The 23,371-nt window shown below is 36.1% G+C and overlaps 1 protein-coding gene across 1 annotated transcript; it reads left to right on the forward strand.

Moving 5' to 3' along the window:
- Positions 1-1,011: 1,011 nt before the first annotated feature.
- PGAP3 (Per1-like protein PGAP3) lies at positions 1,012-22,380 on the forward strand. Its single transcript, XM_089248437.1, has 8 exons — positions 1,012-1,064; positions 3,190-3,525; positions 5,318-5,467; positions 6,600-6,662; positions 9,182-9,243; positions 18,165-18,301; positions 19,818-20,019; positions 21,043-22,380. Exons 2-8 carry the CDS (start codon positions 3,220-3,222, stop codon positions 21,089-21,091), a joined length of 969 nt encoding a protein of 322 aa, XP_089104563.1. The 5' UTR covers positions 1,012-1,064; positions 3,190-3,219; the 3' UTR covers positions 21,092-22,380.
- The last annotated feature ends 991 nt before the right edge of the window (positions 22,381-23,371 follow it).

The raw sequence follows: 23,371 nt of genomic DNA on the forward strand, positions 1-23,371 counted from the left end.
AATCTTTGATGCCGAAAGAAGGGGCAATGCCCCTCACATCTCTGCCCATGCCATAAGTGTTGTCCCCCCCCCCCCCCCCGCTTTATCCAAAACAACCGGGCTGCCCTTACCAGATGCAGGGCCGTAACTAGGGTGGGGCAACCGGGGCCCCATAAAATGTACTTATTTTGTACAATAATCCATTCAAAGGGGCCTCCAAGAAAGAGTCTGCCCTGTGGCCCCAAGAAGGCACGCTACAGTCCTGGCCCGGTGGGAACTAATACTGAATGTTGCCTGTAGGCCCACAACTGAAGATGCTTTCACAGACAGTGTCTGCAACACAAGGAATTTACTGTGTGGTTTGCAGATGTGGTTTTTTTTTGCCATTCTGCAGAGTAAATCAACAGGTTCTTGCAGGTAGAAAAAAAAATTAAAGGTTAATTAAGAACCAAACCACATGTTGTGTGGTTTGGTTCCTTCATGGTACACAAATAGTTTTCTCTAATTTCTCTCACAATTTTCCACAATCCACGTTAGTACACACCCCTTGTTTAACGACCATATTTAGAAAAAATAACTGATATTGGGATTCCCCCAATACGGAACATCGCCAAAAATTATGTCAAAGGTAAGCAAAGTCGCCAATTATGGCCAAAACTACCGAAAAATCGCCAATGAAGAGAAATGAGGCACTACTGCAGGATTAAAATAAATTCCACGAAATAAAACACTTCCGAAAAGCCCTGTATAATAATTATTGTATTATAAATAAAACATATAAATATGAGATATGCCAAATATGTAAATTTATATTCGTGATTATCATAATATAATTTATGAGTTGGAAAATAATTTAAATCTCTGATATGAGAATTAGAGGACTTCTCGTTGAACGAGAAGAAAACGAGACATTTTTATAACATTTTGGGGAAGTAGAGGAGCAATTACGGGACCGTATAGTGACATCACAATACTGAGAATTGATAGAATACTGACGGCCTTGACCATTTGGTGTCGGCATGTTTACTAGAAGTACGTCATGCGGTTAAGGCCGTCTAGATATAGACTGGATTCACAATAATCAGGTTTGTTTGCTCACGATTTCCAAACTTGTTAATTAATTGACAGCGTCGGCTTTGTAAAAATTTATTATGTGAAAAAGGAAGCTGCGTGAGTCCGTTCTACGTTCCAGCCCATTAATAAATTCGGAAATAATTTTATTCTATTATAATTATGTTTTTCACTTTCCTAATTTTCAGCGGTGGTATATATATTGAAAATATTGCATTTATTGATTTCCGCCTAAACATGGTAATGTGGTTATACATTGTGGGTACCAAAAATATAGTCTATATCCTAGAACCTACGGGGGTCTTAACTAACCAGAGGTTCTTAGAGAGATTTCAGGGGATCCGTGTGAGCTTGGGTGAGGAAACAATCGACTCGTTTTTATGTCGCTATATCATAGGCGGTGATAGACTTGGAAGTCTGGGGGGCACGATGATGTCAATTCATATATGATATATACACATTAGATCCGTCAACTTCACTGTTGACGTTGGGGGGGGGGGGCGGCAGCGTCAACGTCGTCATACAGGGCGGGGGGAAATGCCCCTCGCCCTGTATCTCCACCCATGTGCTATATACTGTGAAAAGGTGAAAAAATTTATTAAGAGGCCTTCATGTTTTTGGCACAACAGGTTCATGAAACTGTTGCCATGGCGATTAGAAAATCTGTATTGGCATCTGGAATTTTCAAAATGTGATTGCTAAATTGGGGTAAATTTTACTTGTACTTTTTTTAGATATGATAACTGAATGGACCTGTGAGGGCAGCTCAAAATTAATGAAAATTCAGCATTCCTGTTAATGTGGAAAGGTCCCCAAAGTTAATGCGTACCGTCAAGTGGGACGACTGTTGCCACATTTTTTATTTTCTTTCAACTGCTTTATCAACCGATAAGTAATGAAAATGCTTCAAAACCATCATGAATAATTAGCTGTGATCTCTAGTTTCGCAATCTGTGGAAACGTCACAAATTAAGTAAGCATTTATATGTTTAAAAAATGAAAAACAGCATTGGGAAAAAGGAAAACTGGCAACTTTGCCATCTGTGTTAAAACCACAGAAAATTTCCAAAAAAAATTGTTTTTTAAACTGAAAAAACTTTACACCAGGGGGCTCTCAAACTGGCGCCACCAGTTGGCGGCTCTGACAGAGGTTTTATGAAGAGATCCTTTATTAAACTGCTCTGGGGAGGCATGGATAAATGTTGATCAGGGAAATGGGTAGAAAAAATTTGAGAATGACAGCTTCCTTACATATTAGTATTAACTCTTTATTGCAAAGAAACATTAAAAAATCAGAGGGTTAAAATTTACAAACTTCAAAGTAAAATTTTACATTTTCGTCAGAAAAGGTAAATTTTTTGGGTTTTGCATTGCAAGGAAGATCAATTATGTATACAATGTTTCGTACATTGAGTTAAGCTTCATCGGGTACTTTTGGGAAGTAAAAAAAAAATGTCTGTAAGAGCCATACAAAGATATGACAATTCGAGACTCTGTCTCCATAAAATTGAGTGAGTTTATCAACAATATGCTTTGCACTTATTTTCACCAAGAACAAATATTCAAAGCTGTAGTTGTTTAAGTACCATCTCCTGGATCATTCATCATTTCATCTATGGGTGAATGATGTCCATCATCACAGGAAAGAATCGAGAACAGCAGGGGAGCGACTGATCCCTCCCCAAGATCTTCAGTAGGTTCTGCATCTTTTCTAGATATAGTAGTAAAGATGCAACAATACTTTTCTAGACTTTGAAAAACTCCTATTCTACAAGTCAAAATTAAAAACACTGATAAAAACCTGTAAATAACTGGTAAGGCTGAAAACGTGCAAAAAGGCCATTCAGTGTCTTTCTCTGTGCGATGAAAACTGATGGTTTAGGAACTTTTCAGGGGTAAATCATCATCTTTCTCAGAAACGGACAAAAGTGTCCCATTTTTGGACCAATTTTGTTGGAAAAAAAAATGCTTTTTGCCTAACTGATGGTGTTGAGAAAACATTGGGTCGAACTTGCAATGGTTGTAGAAATCTAATCAGCTACTTAATTTAAACAATTTTGCAATGGATACAACATACAGATATATAAGTATTTACTTATATATCTGTATGTTCATAAAAGTGTAAAATATTTCTTTCAGACACAAAAGAAGCATGTGAGGTGAAGACGCATGCATCAAACGTCAATAAACCTCTTGTTTTCAATTCCTGGCGTCATACTGTTACTGTACACTCTCCCAGGTTTATCAGAATCCTCGCTAGGCGATCGTTCCGAGGTATACCAACAATGTCTGCGTTGGTGCCAGCTCAGGAACTGTTCCGATCCGATAGATATTTCCCACTATGAAGACAGCCAGCCGTGGTACCTCTCAGCTTTGTCGTGGGACTGCCTGGATGAATGCGGCTACAATTGCATGTGGCACACCGTGAAATGGGTGCAGAAGAAAGGCTACAAGATACCACAGTTTCATGGCAAGGTATGTAAATTTTCTCACAAAGAATTTATATAATTATTAGTTATTTATTATATGGGTTATTGCAGTGTTCTTCAACTGCTGGCCGGCGGACTGATGGAACTGGTCCATGGAAATTTTCTGTGGGTGAAACATTTTACCAAATTTTACTACATAATTTTTGATTCAAATGAAACTTATAATGTCTCAATGCTGGTTTTCGTTTCTGTCTTAGACATTCTGCAGATTGTTTTCCCTATTTATTTATTTTTTTTGCTGGTCTGCAGATTATTCCTTATATTGTAATATTATGGACCCGGGGTGGGTTGAGATGGTCCACTCCATCATTAATAAGTGCTTAATTATGTTTTTCACCTGTTATTGCAAGTAGGCGTATGTCATCCAGTGTTGGCCCGGGGCCATCGGATGCGATGCCGCATCATTATCATTAGGATATGCCGCCTCTGTTGTTATGTCAAAACGTGATAGCTGCTACCACCGGGTGGTAGTTCCGGAGTGAGGAAGATATGCAAATGAAGTACACTGTCAGGTGTGATTGACTACCTCTCCTGTAACTGGCTGTATATATGGCAGTGACGCTATCGTCTCAGCACAGTCCACTTCATTTCCATTCAGCTGCAGTCTTGCTGTTCGACTCTGCAGTGCCGCATACACCAATAACAACAGAGCCGTGATGTCACGGACCATCCGTGTGTGTGTCGTGCGTGAGGAAAACAAACAGTCGATCGCAAGACTTCAAGTTGTGTCAATGCTTGTTAGGCCTGTGTGCCATTATTCTATCTGAATTATGTAAATAAAAATTAAATTCACAGGAAATAATTAACACGTTTTTAAGACAAATTAATTTTTCTTTTTGCTGATTTACACGTTTTGGCTCTGCAATGGAAAGCCATCATCAGAACCTTGTGGGTCAGAAACCATACACAAAACCGTTGGGGAGGGAGGGTATGATGTTTGCTTTTGGTCATCTGGAGCGTTCACCTTTGTATTTGCTGAGCCCGAGTGGTCTTTGAATGTAAATTATGGTGCCATCTGTTGTAAAGTGTTGAAGACCCTGTTTTGGCCCAGCTTGTCCAAGTTGACGATATATGTGGTGTGTTCCATACATCATTAATAAGATAATCCTGGCAAGGTCTGATGAAGTATCCCACCAGAAAATTCAGTTCAGAATTGTGTGATGCTTTTTTGAAAACAGACGCTTTCTCAAAATCAAAATTACGTGAAAGTAGCTGAATCGATACATCAACATACTAGTTGTGGCACTTGCCCTGAACACATGTTGACTCATGCAAGGGAGCCATGGAAGAGAAAGGTTTGAGAATCACACCTTACAAGATGGGGTCGCTCATTATCAGATTTTTTTTAAATCAATTATTTCGCTGCTCTGAAAAATTGTTTTTTGGATGATGCAGAGATGATCATGAAAGATTTAATGAAATCAAATAATTTTTCAGCATTTCATGAAATGTTTTCTTTGTCATCAAATAGGCTTTCACGACCGCCATCTGATGGTTTTTGCTGAAATTTTCCTTGCGTTTCTGCCTAATGTTTAACCTGCATATATATGGGGCATCTTTCAAAATTATGTCACTTCTCGGTTGACTTGAAGAGAGTATAATAGCCTAAAAAATCTAGAAGCTCTCTTTGTTTCCATACTCCTTAAATATAATTGTTTCGCCTGTGATCTCGCGATTCAAGTCTATCATGATCCCACGTACAGATAAAAGGGTCGAAATGATGCTTTTAATGTGTCTGTGAGATTTGAATATTTATTTTAAGAATTTTTTTTTTTCAGTGGCCATTCATAAGGGTGTGGGGAATACAAGAACCAGCCTCATTCATGTTCTCCATTCTCAACGGAATTAGTCATCTCTTGATGTGGAAAAAGTTCAGGAAGACACTACCCGAACAGTCGGTGTTGAGCGTTTGGAGCGTGCAAGCATTGGTGAGTTGGCCAAGTGTAGTGGACCATTTGGTTTATTAATTTTTCTTTTGGTTAGTTTTAGGGTTCAAACACTCATTTTGTGTCAATGTTAAAAACTTCTGTCTGGATGAAAAAAATAATTTTGTATTTGCTACTTTCTTTGACAGTAACTAACATTCACCATTCAAAATTATGGTTCACATTTTTTTGTATAGGTGAAACAACAGTTTGCATACCAAAGCAGTTGTCTATATATATTGTGATCTTGATGCTACCCAATTCTCTCTCTCTCAATTGCCTTCTGTATTTCTAGGACAGGCAGAGGCATAAACAATGTTTACAAAGTTTGCAAAGAGCTGTAGCTCAAAAAGGAAATTTTTCATTTGTAAAAAAAAAAGTAAACCAAAATCCCCCTAAGAAAAGATTAACTGCACTGGTTCACCTTGACTTATTGACATTGGACCTTGCAATTTTCACATTTTGGACTGTGCTTTCGGAAGTGGTCATGAAGGAGCACCATTCTTAAACCACCGGTAGGGGGCTACCAGATTTTCAGCGCTCAAAGTATTGGACATCCACAGCTGATCATACTTCTCAGAGACTAAAGCTGGCCAATCAGCATGAAACATTTTAATTGAAGCAAAAATTGTGCTAAGTAGTATAATAGCCTTCAAAATATAGATATCTTGTTACACTGATTGCGGGAATCTCTTAACAGAGGTGCTGACATGAAGAAAATATTGGGGGAGGGGAGGACCTAGAAGTCACATATGTTCTGGTCAATTATTAGGGATACTACAGGTGGGATTTAGGGTGCTGTTAATGATATCATGGCCTTCCTATTCATGCGAAAACATTATGCTATTTCTTTGAACATCTTTCCCATTTACAAACTAGTTTTCAAGTCTGTTCAAGTTCATAAAAAAAGTGTTGACTGTATTAATGTCTTACCTGGTAATTGAGTCAATTTTTCCCAATACCAAAGAATATATCGGGAGCAACTTTTGTTGCTGTTTTGTATTCCGGTGCTTATTGTTTGTCCTCATGTATTGTCGTGCCATTGGAAACGGTGATGATCATTTTTACAAACTGTTTGTTTTATTTTATTTATATGGATGTTGTTTTAAAATATATTTTTTTTCACTAATTTCAGTTATCGATTAATGCTTGGATATGGTCAGCAGTCTTCCATGCTCGAGACACTCCTGTTACGGAAGTAAGATTCTTAAGGATTTAGTTTTCATTATAAGTATCTGTAGACATAAATTTTCTGGGAGACTCCAGAATGTCTACTTCATCTTGCGAATTTCCACCATGATTGAAAAAAAAAAAATCCATATTTTATGAGGGGTACAAACTATTTTTTCAAGAATTTATGCTGACTTTTAAAAAGACAAGTTGCAACCAGAGCTGGGCAAATCTAATGACCAATATGCCCCCCAGCATGTAAAAATTCTTACCGGCCATGAATTTTTTTCAACTGCATGCAGATGCAAGCATGTAAAAAAAATCCAATAAATTAAAACCATTTGTGTTTTTATTATGATTATTGGAAGTGATGCGTTTCTTCATCATCCCTTCCTTTTGGCAGTTGAAATGAGACCCTTTAAAGACTAATTTTTACGTTACTGAAATTACCACAAGACCAGGATCAGTCATTTTGCAACTCACCACAATAACTATATGGGTGCGTAATAAGGCAAGTATGTGTTTCTATGGCATATACATACAGCATATCCAGGAAGTTTACTAGGAGGTCTCTAGTAAAATAAAAGGCGTGCAAAACAGGCAATTTATTTGTATACTTATTCCAATCAAACTATGTTTCCATCACCGGTTGAGAAGAAAAAGGATTGGGTAAGGACTTCTAAACACCCCTTAAATAATTGTTATTTAGGAGCTATTAGTTTTTTTTTTTTCAAACCGAACACAACTGAGGTCTATCGCTATAGGCAATTTACTACCTAGTGAGTTGTGCCGGAAGTGTAAGTGTGTGTGTACCTAACAGTCTGAGTGCGTATCTAGTGTTGTGTATGGTTTTTCAGTGCTGCCATCTATATCTCAGAAGTGAAGTGAGTTATGTGTAGTGACTGAATATTTGTACTGTTTGTAGGACTGTTGCTCTCTGTGGCGAGACTTTTTAACGGGGAGATCGGCTCGCATTTGATCCTTGAAGTTGGGAACCACAGAAAACCAACTTCAGCCGACCACCACTGTGGTGACGGTGGGGCTCGAACCTGGGTCCCCGCGATGCGAGTCTGTCACTATGACCACTCGACCACCACAGTGGCAGGAGCTATTAGTTATTGCTTAATTTCCAGCTAGGAATTTGTTAGGCACTTATTATAGATTATGTAGTCAATGCTATTTGTAGTCATTTATATCTATTATATTCTTACGGCCCTTAATGTTTTGCAGCCAGGTGCTGCTTCATCCGTTGCACCTGCCCAGTACCGGAATGTAAATAAGCTATTATTCCATGAGTGAAGTGTGAACAAATGCCTAGCTGGAAATTAAATAATGACTCAGACTGTTTTTTAGACAACAGTGCAGAAAATTATAACTGGCTGGTCTCAGATTTTCAATAAGTGAGTGCATTAATTTTATGAGAATCGTCATTGACAGTTCAGAAATTGATAAATTTGACTCTGAATCTGCCATAACGAGGAGGGGGGGGGGGAAGAAGAGGAATAGAAGAAAAATTCTGCCAAGAGGTGGCAAGACAAATAAGATTAGGAAACTCCTTGCTGGTTTTGATCATATTAATAGTCACAATACTAATAAAGAAGATTCAGATGATTTATATTAAAAATTTGGGTTTTCTATATGGATTATTTTTTTGAAGAGGATTATGTGTGAATAAATGCTACATGAAGCTTTCTTTTCTAACAATGAGAGATGATTTTTACAATAAAATAAGTAAATCCAGTAAAATAATATTTAGTAATGTTTTTTTGGCATGTAAATTTTTGATTTGGGCATATATTTCAAGTCGCATGTTCGACCAGCAAGTGAATTTTCGGATATTTGGCCAGTCCTGGTTGTAACTCTCCCTCCCAAAATAAAAATATGTGTTATGTGAATTGCGCCTTTGTGTCAAATCACAGAGAAATGTCTGATTTTGGCAGGGTAAAGACAAAATTCTGCAAACAACGAGTGACCATACATCCTGTTATGTCTGTATGTCCTGTTTTTTGACCTAAATGACAAATTTTTTTTATCGACATGATTTGAGTTATATTAATGGCAGGTAATATCACACTATCTCTTTGGTGATGATTGGTGCCTTTGCGCTTATTGGCAATGACCAGGGCCATAACGAGAGGGGGACAACTGCCCAGAGTGGCAAAACTTTGGGGGTAGCAGTTTTAGGTGGGAACAATTAAAATATAAAAAACCACCATTACAGAATTATCAAATTTTAAAGTTGCTGGGGCAGCAAAATAATGTTTGCCTGAGCGGCAAAAATCGTAGTTCATTAGTGGTTCAATTCATTTTATATTTGTTTTCATATGGAATTCAGATCCACAAAAAAATCTCCCTTGCGCTCATTCTCCTAAGTTAGCTGCTTTTTTGTTGTAGGTTTACAATGGTTATTGGAAAAGATACAAAATATACGACTTTCTTAGACTTTTCTTTTCTGATTCTTATGAATCTGAACAGGAAATATATTTGGTCTCTGCATCTAATATTTTTACAGTGAATTGATTTTCAATTGATATGTTTGTTTTTCAGAAACTGGATTACTATTGTGCATTTTCTCTTGTCCTGTACTCCCTTTACTGCTTGTTTGTTAAGTAAGTGTGAAATTCCTGTAGTGGTGGTCATTTATTATGTGTGAAAGTTTTTCAGCCGTTAGTAATATCAATAATTCCTGACAAATTTTAAATAATTAATTGCAAGTTTATCATTAGTTCATAAAGCTTATATCACATATTTTCTCAACGTTTTCTTGCAGGTAGATAGTGATAACTTGTAGTGAAAAAATGAGTCTGGTTCAACATTAGCTCTCTTCCAAATTCAGAAAAAAAATATAACATAAACCAAAGCCTCGATAACAATGAACAGATTCTTTCCCCATGTTATGATATTTGTCTGTTCTATACTAGGCAAAAGTGATAACAATATCTGTGATTCTAATAAGCAGCATAAACTGTTTAACATCAGTGCATTTGGGCCAGAGAGTAATACAGTAAAACTTCTCTAATCCAGATTCCTTGGGGCCTAGGTGATTCCAGATTATGGATAAAGTTTTGTTTATTTCCCAAGTTTTCCTATTTGAAGCAGTAATATGCCTCATTAATAAAGCAATATATAGGGCATATGATATAATTTAATTATCAATTATTGCTGCAATAGGGTAATTTGCCTGTTGTGGTACTTGTATTTGTATAATTTTAAACCATACCTTTTAAATTACAGTGGATCCCGCTTATAATATTTTTCGAAAAACCGTCACAAAAACATTGTAAGGGGAAAATGCTTTAAACAAGAAATCTTAATGAGAATTAGTTAGAGTTAGGACCACAAAACACTAAATCGTAATAAGTGGGAACGTTATAAGCAGGACTGACACTGCCAGTAGCAAAAAGATTCTCTTTTACTTATTCTTTAAAACCCTATTTTGTATAATCATTGCACCGATTCGAAAAAAAAAAGAAGTTTCTTTTTTCTGAAAATCATAAAAGGTACATTTTCTGATTCCATATTATTTGGAAAATATTCATACTGGTTTTCCTGTGTTTTAGCTTTCTCAAAAAAAAAAAAAAGCTCAACTTTCTCACATATACTTATAGCATTATTTTGCTATTGGTCACTGTTTTTGCATATTTGAAAATTTTTCTTAAGTAATCACAGAAGAAGATAAAAAGAGTGCTGGGCAAGTTCTAAAATGCTGAGTCTAACTGTACAGTGTGGAGAAATGAAATTGAAGGAAGAGTTATTTTGTGGTCAAAAGCTGACTTTCTGACTAATGGCATCCATTGAGACATGCATGTATCTCCATGGTTTTCAGTTTTTCCCATATGCCTGAAAACAGCAGGGGACACCAACACACATTGGAAGGGAAAAGAAAGAAAATGACTGATCACAGAATTTGGATAAAGAAAAACAACAAAGTCTTTGGTTGGGGAAAAAGATTCATGACAGAAGTATTGTATAAGTATAGATATATAGGGTATTACTATCTATATAGGATTTTCACTGCATAACTAAAATTGGTATCTTATTACACTCCCCACAGCTTAATTTGATCACATCAGTTAGTTTCTGATAACAATAATGAATGATAACTATATCTCCGAAAAAATCCTGTTTGCAAGTACGATGACCATACATCCCCTTTGGTCAACGGAACATGGTAAATGAATATTGGTGAAATGTGATAACTCTGTTTTTCTTTCCTACTTAATTGGTTGCAAAATGTTTAATTGTTCTATTTTTATTTTCATTTTCAATTGGGACTTCTATTTTTTTCTTTTTAACCCTGCTGCACTGTTCGGGTCTATTTGACCCAAAACCAAGTTTGCCTCCTTTATTAAGCAACTGTTTACCAATGAATTTTTATGATTTTTTCTGACTTTATCAGTTACTACCTCAACTTTATAAGGTTGATATATTTTTGAATTATTTTATTTTTTTCTTTATAAATTTTTGTTTTGTACTTTTATTATGTTCGGGTCAATATGACCCGAAGGAGAAAATCTTTTTCAAAGGCGCTTAAAGTTATTTATTGAACGATAATTTGAGAGTGAATTTTTTTATTTATTGAGACTAGTGCATCTGATATTTCTTTTAACATCATTGAAGCACAGAGTTCCGAACCGGTGGTTCACGGAACCCTGGGAGGTCTATATGGCACCAGTAGTTCAATGAGAAAAGGTAATGAACAGCAGGGGAAAATGGTTCTAGATAACTCTGTAGACCATGTTCTAGCTTTATAGGGGTTTTTTACAATTTTGGCTCTTTCTAGATCACAAATATCATATGAGAGGTTCCACGCCTGAACTAAAATGTAGAAAAACTTCTAAGTCTTCTAATGAATGAATGTGAAAGGAAGCAGTGGAGGAAAAGTTTTCTGTTTACTCTGATTTTCTGTAGAAACGTTTTGTTACGGTTTTCATAATTTCAGGACTTTATAGAAAATAGTCCAGGCTAGTTGGCATTGTTTATTGCGGTAATAGTGATTCCTGAATTCAATTCAATTGAATGTTAGTGCAGGCGACTTTTTTCCCCCACATACTTATTTGTACATTTTTGTCAAACTTGCATTGTATTTTTAGGACAAAAGTGCTAGAGCCAGGTTTTTTTCTCTTTATGCTACGAAATAATGGCATTTATTCATGTTTTCTAAATAGTCATTTCTCCATGCAGTTCTCACCAATGCAAAAATAGAAAAATGTAAATTTTTGAAAGAATCATATAGCAAAGAACTTGTGCATGAACTTGAAAATCACACGAGCAGTGAGTCAAAAATGAATGTTTCTAATTCTGATTTGTGCAAAATATCAAAAAATTAAGTTGCAAGTAAAATTTTTAATATTTGCTTGAGTATATCTACTTTGTGGACAAGCAAATGATAAAAAAGTATGGCATAAAAGTTGCAGGTCTCAGCAGCATGTCTCTCTTGAAATCTTTTGCATGATCTCACAAGTTTGATAAAAATGCCATGATTTAAGGCACAACACACAGAAATTGGATCAGCTGTAAATCTAAATATTTGATGATAAAGTTGAGTGAAGAATTTTTCCAGACTAATGTCCCTTGTGAAAATTGTATGGTGGAATTCAATTAGTTAGATCAATTAAGTGTAAGTGCCTTTGCAATTGAAAAATAGGCCTAGAGTATTAAATTATAAACAATTTGCATATGACTGAAATATTCAAGAGCCATGACCTTGCATAGTAAATATATGGGGTAAAAAGATTCATCCCTGGGCCCACGGTCTTACATGGGCCCCCTTTCATATGTGGGGGGGGGGTGGCAGAACATCTTGTGCATGCTACAGTCAGGAAAGTAAAAAACATAAGACAAACATGCCATTTATACAAAAAGAACCACCTTTAAAAAGATTGACCTTATAAGTGAGGTAACGTTATACAGAGTTCTTATTGTGTAATGTCTGTGTGTTGAAAACAAGTAATTTTTTGAGTTTAAAGCAGTAGTTTATTGGGCATTTTTAAAATCTACACTAAAAGTTATTTCTGTAATTGTAATTGATCAATGCAATTTTAAAAGTAAAATTTTTATGTATACAAATATAGGGCCACAACAGGCAAAATGCCAGATGAGGTGGGTGAGACTCCAATTGAATGGAATTTATACCTGCAACCTTCATTTACCAGAGTCCTATACTCTACTAACAACACCACAAGAGATAAATAGATTTTAAAAAATATTTGATTTATGTATATAATTTTGTTTCAAAAGTTTAAAGTTCTTGGATTTTCCAAAATTAACAAGTATTTAAAGTGAAAACAAAGATGTCTGGTCATATTGACTCGAGTGTTGCAACTGTAGTGTAAATATAAACAGTACAACAAGGATTAAGCTAAAATCCTACTTTCTTTTTTATTCAGCCATTGTGAGGCATTAGAACAAAACTGTTTGATGTATATCATGAATTGCATTCTTTAATACACAATACTTTTCATAGATTCCTTGAGAACGCCTCTGGGAAAAAAATGAAAAATAAATTTGAATGTGGTCAAGCAAAAGAGAAACTGTTTAAGAACTGAAGGAAAGGGATTTATTTTTTTTCATACATAGGAACTCCCTATAGGAAGATTTGAAAAAGCAACTCCACACAGGGCCATCTTAACAGCATTATACACTCCCGGGCAAAGTGGTTTTTCTCCCTACTTTGTTAAAAAAACCTGCTAATAAATTTACATACTCTTAGTCAACATTTTTGACCAGATCTCGTAGTCATGGGGGCCCTTTCTGCACTTGAGGCGCCATGGCTATGCCTGTATGGGCCCATGCGTTGAGAGGGCATTGGCTCCACTCACACATGGATCAAAGCAAATACTATGGACTGATTATGAAGTACGGAAATGTTTGTCAACAAGGGAGGGAAGAGGGAACACCTTCTAACCCCCTACGGCCTTACAGTCTGATAATGATAGCTTGCAACGAAAAAAAAAAAAAGTTTGAAACCTTAGATTCAGAATGCACAAAACAAATTTTAACACAAGAAAAAAAATTATAACATTTTCCAAAGTCCTGATAACTGCAAACAAATTTTTTCCCATGTTATGATATTTATCTGTTCCGTTCTTTGGAAAAGGTGTAACAATACTCAGATTATAACAATTATCTGTGATAAGCGGGATCGACTATATTTGGGATTCTCCATGTGTTATAGCCTCTTCACGCACATATCCTATAATTGACATTTTAATATGCGTGCTGCCATATTAAACTGCTCTTATCATTTTTTGACGCCTAACAGAGATCTATGAACTTTATTAATTGGATATAAAACAGGGCTCGGCACGGGTCACTTTTTTCCCTAAAAGTCACTTTTTTAGAAGCTGGTCACTTTTATTACCTATTTTCGGGCCCAGGTCACTTTTTCCACTTTTTTTAGCAAAAAAACCTCGGTCTCGCGCGCTTTTCGGCTGTCAGTGTTTTTCTTTTCTTCAAGGAGGAACTTTACCGGTTCAAGGTCACTAATTTTCTCCCTCCCTTCATTGAACTACGATCGTACAAGGAACCCCTATATATATATATATATATATGAAGGCGTCTTTATCTTCCCGGGAGCATACCGTGTGACGTCAGCATAACTTGATTTCAAGGCGCTTGGAAAGAAAGCTCCTTATAGTTAAGAGTCGTCATTTTATGGAAAAGCCGGTCGGAAAAAAATAGCGTAAAAGGCGTATTTACAACAAAGAATTTTTTCCCCTCTTCTACTACCATTCTTTCTTATTTCCCCACTCGTTCTTTCATTTTCATCTTATTTTAAAATTGATCCTTTATTTTGTTTTAAAAAGTTTTAGTCCTAAGGGCCGAATTCCTTTCTTGTAGCATCGAGCAAGTTACATTTGTTTGTTCTATCGTTACTTTTATTAATTTTTTTTAATATTTGAAATGACGATTTAAAGGCTCATTTACATTGAGCGAGTTTATAAAGAGAGCCCGTTACGCGCAGCGGGAGAATACCAAAGCGCGCGTATTAAAGATGCGTACTATTAATACGTATTAAGCGTATTATTAGTACGCTTTGGAGAATACTCTTGTAGCTGGTTACAAAGTAGTTGTTAAAATCCGAAGGTTTTAACAACTGGCTGTTGCGAAGATATATTTTGGAAAGAGAAAATTCAACTGCCCCTGCTGGGAATCGAACCCACGTCCATTTCCGGTTGAATTTTCTCTTTCCAAAATATATCTTCGCAACAGCCAGTTGTTAAAAACCTTCGTGTGGTAGCGGAAAGTGACGTCATCCTTCCATAAGTCGCCATCTGGTGGCAGCGTCAGCAGTTGTGAGCTTGGCCTGAGTCTGGTCTGGCCGTCCATGTACGGTCCTTTTCAGTGTACACGAGCTCCAAGGAAAGATTGAGAGATTCGTTGCCTCTGTAGTCTAGTGGGTTCGATTCCCCGCAGGGGCAGTTGAATTTTCTCTTTCCAAAATATATCTTCGCAACAGCCAGTTGTTAAAACCTTCGGATTCAACGTTTAGTTTAACCAAATAAGATGAAAATTGGTCATCAGGCTGATGAAAACTCAGTTAATGTGCATGCGAGCCGTGCATAGAGGCGGATTTAACGGTGGGTACAGCGACCGCGCCTTTGGCCCCTACTTTATACTTTTTTCCTAATTTAAGGGGCGTAATATTAATTTTTTTTTATGACCGGGGCCGTCAACAACTGACCTTTATCCGCCTGTGGCAGTAACTTAATTTAGAGCATCTTCACGATGCTGATTGTTGACTTAATATCGACATATTGCGCTCCATTCTCGGTGTTGTGTAAAAAAATCCTTTTTAGACCTCGGAAGTTATTACAACGTTTTTGTCTCGAGTCGCTGTTATGACCGCAATAGGAGAGGGCGGGGTCTGGTTCCACGGGTGTTAAACGAGGAAGGGTGCCGAGTTTACTCTTTTTCCGTTAAAAAAATGGATACCGGCTCCGGGCGATAGTAAATTTTCGTTCGTACTTGCGGCGCGGGTTGCTACATACCGTGATCAAATCCAAAACTGGGGGTGGGGGGGCAATGCCTCGAATGGAATTTTTGATGGAATGGTATATTTAAGAAAAGGAAATAAATTCCTTTGCAAAATTATCGAATTTCACAGTCAAGGGGCAGTAAAATTACGTTTCCCCTCCAGAAAAAATATCGTATTACGGCCATGGTAAATCGGGTGCCCCGGGTGGGGGCGAATTCACTGTTTTTGTTCGTTGAAAATTACGGGAGGAGTCAGAGCTAACGTGGCGACTTTTTTTCGCGTTAAAATAAGTAGCCCTGACAGCAGCATCCATAAACTCTATCAACCGCATTTATAAACCCCGTATGTCGTTGATTCGAATTTTGTGTTCATTTTATCCTAATTTTCCGTATTTCCCGATATATTTCTATCGATTTTCGCATATTGCCGCATATTTGGTTGATTCATGTTATAAATTATATATTTTTTTGTAATTTTATGTGGCCTTTGTCAGCCATCTTGAATTGACCGCCGCAAAACGGCGATTGGTTGGCGCGGAAAAAAGTCGCCACGTTGGTGCTTACAAGGTTCATGGGAAATTTACCGGGGAAGACCGCGGAGTCTTTTTCTGTTAAAAATTACGGGGGGGGGGGGGGCAAAATTATATTGTTTCTGGGTAAAGTAGTAAATGTTTTTTTTGCTGGGGTTGTATGTTGTGTGTAAAAAAAAAAGAAAAATATGTATTTACAAATTTTTCTCTCAAAAACCAATTTCAAAACTGATTTTATTTTCTCCCTCACCCAAGGGAGGGTATTGTTTTGGAGCCCCCTCCGCCTGTAAAAGAGTAGACCCACCCACCCACCCTTCCCAGTCCAGCCATTGGTGCAGATAGACTTGAAGATCTTAGAGGTGCGGCAGATGACAATTGATATACATCATGTATACATCAGTAGGCTCTGCCATTGACGTTGGGGGGGGGGGGGAGGATGGATTGCCCTCCCTCAACGTATAAGGGGCCGTTCAAGTAATACGAAAGCAAATTTTTAGCCATTTTTGACCCTCCCCCCCCTCCTTGTCAGCAAAATTTCTTCATCAGCTCTGCCCCTCTGAATCCTAACTCATATTTTCATAAAGGGTGGTTGATGACGTAAGCATTATCGAAACCCCCCCCTCCCCCGTTGTCAGCAAGTCAGAAACCCCCCTCCCATCGATGATGAGGTAATACTTGAACGGCCCCTAACAATTAAAATAATTTAGTTAATTTAATAATTTAAATAATTTATTTAATTCAGTAGTTTGAGTAATATTTTAATTTAATAATTTAAAATATTGTTAGAAATGTAATTTTAGTTTTTTTTTAAATCAATCATTATAGTAAATTTCTTAAAATTTGTTGGAAGATATTATACAAACCTAGGTATGTAAATCAATTTGTACTAGTTAAAAACAGTTTGAGTACATTTTGTATACTGTCATTCATAGCATAACATGAATGAAAAATCCACTAGAATGTAGATTGGGCAAATTCTCTCATCAAATTTTGTGTTATTTCATTTTTTTTTCCTTCTTTGAATGTGAAAATTTTTTCCCGTTTTGAAGTTTTTCCGGCTTAAATTGATTTTAAGATGGGTTGTGGATAGCAATATGGGGCCATTCAATTTAGCCATTTTTGACCCTTCCCCCCCCCCCTGAATCCTAACTCATATTTTCATAAAGGGTGGTTGATGACGTAAGCGTTATTCAACCTCCCCCCTTGTCATCAAAAGTCAGCAAATCGGAAACCCCCCCCCCCATCTATGATGACGTAATACTTGAACGGCCCCTATGGGGGGGGGGGAAAGGCATTGCTACTGTTACTTAGAAAGGATGTAATGTTACTCTCTCACACATAGTTGTTGACAAATTTGATAAGTTATTCAAAACTTTTCTGGTTAGCAGAATGCATTCGAGTTTGATTTATTTCACACTATTATGTAAAAAAAGCAATTTCGATGAGCTCCATTGAAATACAAAGTTTAGTGAAAACTAAATTCAATTCATTCAATTTGGTAATAATCAAAATTCATTGTCCATTTGGTCTCTTTCTAAAATTACTTTGGTCACTATTGGGTCACTTTTTAAACATTTTGGTCACTATTTGGTCACCTTTTTAAATATTTTGGTCACTATTTTCACTAGTTTTGAGGCCATGATCCGTGCTGAGCCCTGTATAAAATCATTTTATCAAATTTAATTATTTAAACTGGTATTACCACAATACTGTAAGTAGTTTCTTGTTACCTGCGCCTTATTTTTAATTCACATTCCTGTATTTTGGCTTTTTATTAAAACAGCTGTTCAACATTAGAGCTAGGTAAAGTGGTTGATTATATCAAGTTTTCAGTAAATAGCCATTTTTCTTTGTCTTCTGACATGTGTTATATAACAAGGGGTTACTGTACAGAGTTTTACAAATAATTAATTGATGTTTTTGAATGAAAAACTGTTTGGATTATGAGGATAAAGTTGTTTTTTTTCAAATTATTTTAATGTTCTTTTAAGTTCTCTTTTCATTTATTGTCCTATTTCCAGAGCGTTTTCAAGTAAGATGTTATTATCACCATTGACGCTGTCTGTGCCATTCTTCACGTATTTCACATATCATGTCCATTATCTGTCATTTGTGAAATTTGATTACGGTTACAATCTTAAAGCTAATATATTTTTCGGTAAGTATTTGCCATTTCTATACAGCTTTTTATTCATGCTTTTTGTTGCAAGTTTCTATTAATAATATGTTTTTTTTATATATCGGGAACCATCCCTTTTCCCGATCTGAAGTTTGTCTTCTGTCACACTCTTCTGTTCTGTCACATATATGCACAAATTTACGACAACAACACTGCAAAAAGCCCAAAGAGATGAAATTTTTTTCGGGAAAAAATTATCTGAAGAAAAAAGAATTTCAATAGTATTGAGAGTATCTCCCGCAGTTGAGTGCACAATCTGTAGCAGTTGGCTATTCATATTTTGCTGTAAGTGAAGTTTGAGTATACCTTGAGTGAACTTGGCATGAAAACTTTCACAATAACAGAAATTTTCATTTTGTTAATTTTTCGAACATTTTCCCAAATATCATTCCCATTTTTCATATTATAATGCTGGGGAACCAGTACAGAATTTCATTTGCAGTCCCACATGTATCCTATGATAAAAAATGGTTATCTTGTTGTCGTCTCTTAATCCTTTAAGCAGCACAGCAGAAATCACTAAGCCAGAACTAGATGGGGGGGGGGGGGCAACTGCCCTGGACAGCAAAATTTAGGGAATAGCAAATTTTAGGAGGGAACAAAAACAAAATGATTAAATCATCAAATTTTACAAAGGTGGGGGTGGAAAAATCATGCTTACCTCCCCCAAAACAAATCCTAATTATGGCCCTGGTTTTTTCCATGATAATGGGATCTGGTTCAAAGCATGGAGGGAGCATGTGAATTCGTAAACTGGTATATGGTATAGTCCTTCAACCATGAGATGAGACTTATACCAAACTTCACACCATGTCTGACCATTCTATTTTTTTCTAGAAGGACAAATCAAACATGAAATCTCAGTTGCCGATGAGCTTTTCTCGATGCAAAATTGTTTCACCTAAAAGAATTGAAAAAAATTGTCAGCTATGACATGAGCTGTCTCGTCTCATGGTTGGAGGATTATATTTTCTGCCAGACAAAGGGGCCCCCAAAACATCACTTTGTTTGGGGGAGGGGGGTGATGCATGATGATAAAGATATAAAACATGTAAAATCGTATACCTTTTTTTGTACTAAGCAAAATGTATCAAGGTTATCATCACATGATTTTTCGCTTTCAGCTCTCGAAGAACCTCTAATCATCGAAGTAAGCATCTTTTATTAGCAACATGGGATTTTGGGGTTTTTTTTTTTTTTGTAAGTTTGTATTGTTTGATGCTTGTAATGCCAAGTAGAATGGCATATAGGTGGGGGTGACCAGATTTCAAATAGAAGAAACCATGTGATCTGTTGAATCCTCACTGAATACTGTGGAATTTTTGCCAAATATTGTCTATTTACTACTAATGGTATGACAAATTATGCTATGTTGTACTGGAGAACTCAAAAATTGACTGGGGCAGGCACCAAGTCGCCCTGCTTTTTTTAGCAAAATTTTTTTAATCAACATCCCTAGTATCAGCTTTTATATTATTTCTTTTATGCATTGCAGGAATTGTTAATGCAGTTGGTTGGCTTTTGTGGTGTTACCGCAACAAACACAAGCCACATGCTTGGAAGTGTGCCATGTCTGTTGTCATTGTTAGCGTTCTGTTGTTGTTGGAAGTAGCAGATTTTCCGCCGTTGGGTTTCTTCATAGACGCTCATGCCCTTTGGCATTTAGGCACTATACCCATACCTTTGTTATGGTACAAGTAAGTAATCACTTTCTGCTGCTCATCTTGGAATTATTGTTGTATCAGCCATAGCATCAGTTTTTCAATTGCATATTTGAAAGATCATTTTTTTTTTTTTTTGAATTTTTCATCACTTGATGTATGTACACATGTGCTGTGGATGCTTCAACATTTTTAGCAAATATTTTTCTGTTATAAAGCAAGGATTACTTAAAGCTTTGAATTACTTTGAGAGCCCATTCACAGGACAATATGTCACTGAAACCAACTCAAAGTTTACTCAACTGCTTAACTTGCTTCATCTGCAAGCTATTTCACAATGAAGGGCACCCTGTATTGTTAATCTAGCACAGATCTTATGTGCCAAAATGGTGACATGCAAAATTACATGCATGCTTTTTGGAACAGTTTCTGCTGTTCTCCATGTATTTTGTCTTATTTTCCAATTTTTTTTTTCATGCTTCAGTTATTAATTTTCTCATTAAATCAAAGATTTAAAAATCTGAATTCACAGGGTGATCAAAATTGTTCCAAATAAAATACATTAATTTCCTCTCTGAATTTAAATTCTTGATAATGGGCCCTACTTATAGTGTGGTAGAAAGAATTAAGTAAAGTAATCTATAAGGTAGCCAGAATGCACTTATGTTTGTTCATCAAAGGCATTCAAAAACTCATCTTACTGGTTCAGGTGAATGTATCTGTGGTACACAAAAAAGAGAACTACTGCTATATACTGAATAATATTTTGTAAAGGAGTCCATGGTTTTCATTTTATTGCTGCGGGGGGGGGGGGGGGGGGGGCATTGTGCCCCCAGCGTCAAAGGTGGAGTCAACTGATCTAATGTATATATGAATTGATATCATCATCATCTTGCCCTTCCCAGCAATAATGATCGTGCCCCCCAGACTTCCAAGTCTATTTCCGCCTAGGGGGGGGGGGGGTACTGCGAAATGCAAAAGGTTAACCCCTGCTTTATGGATCCTTAATAATCTCTAATGGATCTCTAATACTTGTTCATGTAATTTTTCATGTTTCAGTTTCTTGATGGAAGACATTCTGTATGACAGCTACAAGAAGAAAGGATAAAAGCTACCTTTAACCTGTTGGCCGCCAAAGGGAACAAAATGTGATATAGCAATTGCAATATGTACCCGTTATTGTTTCCATATATATTTTATATGCTACACACACTATATGTATATTACTTATAGATCTTATTGTTTCCTGCGCTACCTTTTTAAAATAATGATATATATATAAATATTTGTGTATGATAGCAAAGCTCAAAAAAAGTTATACCAGTTTAAATGCATTTATTTAATACATATATATATATATATATATATACACGTATTCGCGCATCAAATGTTTGATTTGGAAATTTTATCGTTAGCTCTCGGGGAAAAAATTCAAATCAAAAAAAAAAAATCACTGTTTGTATTTGTCGCTTAAATTTTAGGTATGTTGTTCTGTTTAAGTTAAAATGTAGAAACTCTTTTTTTTTTTTTTTTTGGATATTTAATATTGTATATTTTGGCCCGTGTAACACATGACCGCATTATATAAGCAGATATATCTGTGAAAAATGCTTACTCTGCACCGTTTCTTGATGAAGTGAAATTCAATTTAATTGTGGTACGTAGTGCATATCATTTGAAAATGTTAATAATCACTTTTTTGGAGATTGGTTTTTTTTTCAAACAAAAATTGATGTTGACAGCACGTCAGAGCTCAATGCCACAAATAAATTGCTAAAATTTAAGTGTAGTGTTGGCCAAGAAATACATTGTGGGCGACAAAAAAATCCACGCCACATTTTAAAAATCAATAAAACATCAACCAATTGACATTTAAAAAAAATCCAGTTTGCACTAAAATGTTTATCATGGCAGTTTTTTTTTAAAATTAACAGTTCAAAATCTTGCTTGCAGATGGCTCCTAACATCAAAAACTTGACATAACACATAAAATGTGATATTATATGCTAGTGCATAATGTTATTACGATTCGTGTTACACAAAATTATCACATTCCAACATTCCAATAGCAAAACCCCTTGTAGCTATGGCTGCATCTGAGTGATGCACATTTTCAACCCATGTATCTGCTAACATTGATTGTGGAAGAGGAGTGTTATCACTTGTGAAGCTTGTCCTTAGTTTCTTGATATCGGTTACACATTAAGCAAAAGCTTTGTCTCTGACATATCCCATGAGAAGATATCAAAAAGAGGGGGGGGGGGTTTAAATCCGGAGACTGAGATGGTGCGAAACGTTCTTTGAACTGCAATAGATTTTTTTTCCCTTCAAAATACCAACTCCACAGTTTGCTCCTTCACTAGGGGAAGCTATTTTTGAAATGAGCGTATTGGAAGACAATATTTTCAGATTGCATTTCATTTTGTTTAGCAACTTGCTGTATACATGCATGCAGGCGCTGATTCAGCAGGAGAGTATATTATGGGTAAAATTGGTCTGTCCAATATAGGAAGGTCCAACGAACCTACACAAGTTGCCCCTCCTTATACGTTGTCCCGGATCCTTGCCTGCAGTCAGGCCAAAATGCAAAAACACTCATTTTTTTTATCCCGAAAAATAAGGTTTGCAAATTTTGTCATTCTGTTGCATTATCTGAACCAGTGTTCTTCAACCTTTTTGCAACCGTGGACTTGTGGAGAGTGGTTGAAAATTCTCACAGACCAGTAAAAATGTGAGAATTAATTTGCGAACTGGCCAAAATTAAATAAATGAAAAAGTCATTTGCAAACCAAAAAAAAAGGAGAAATAAGATAATTATTTAAGGACTGGTAGAGAGAGAAAATAAATAAGTAAAAAATAATTTGCAGACCTGCAAAAATACATGTTGTAACATAATTTACAGACCGGAAAAAGTACATACTGTAAATAGGACAATTTGCGGATCAGAAAAATATTAATGAATGGTAGAAATTATTTGTGCACTGGCAAAAAATATGTACCATAACTGGGAGAAATAATGAGCAGAAGAATAGTAAAAAATAAATACAGTAAATAGGAGAAATATTTGCAGACTAGCAAAATATAGTTGGAAATAATTTATGGACCGACAAAAATAACAAGTGGGAGAAATAATTTGCCGACCTGTTGATGGCTAAGCCAGAAATAAAAACCAAAATAAAGATGGGTATAATATTTGTTAAATCTCTCAAATTATTTGGCAAATTGTTTTGCAGAGACCAGCAAGAAATTCCCATTGACCGGCACTGGTCTGCAAACCAGCAGTTGAAGAACATTGATTGAAACTATTTTTGTTGCCTTTTTTATGAGCTATATTGAGTTTTTCATGATACAGTGCCATCTGTGAATGAAATTTTGAACTTTTTTATTT

The sequence above is a fragment of the Pholcus phalangioides genome, unplaced genomic scaffold (assembly GCF_987345545.1).
Source record: "Pholcus phalangioides strain wild (caught in Gottingen) unplaced genomic scaffold, Ppha-v1.0 ptg000020l_1, whole genome shotgun sequence".
NCBI lineage: Eukaryota > Metazoa > Arthropoda > Arachnida > Araneae > Pholcidae > Pholcus > Pholcus phalangioides.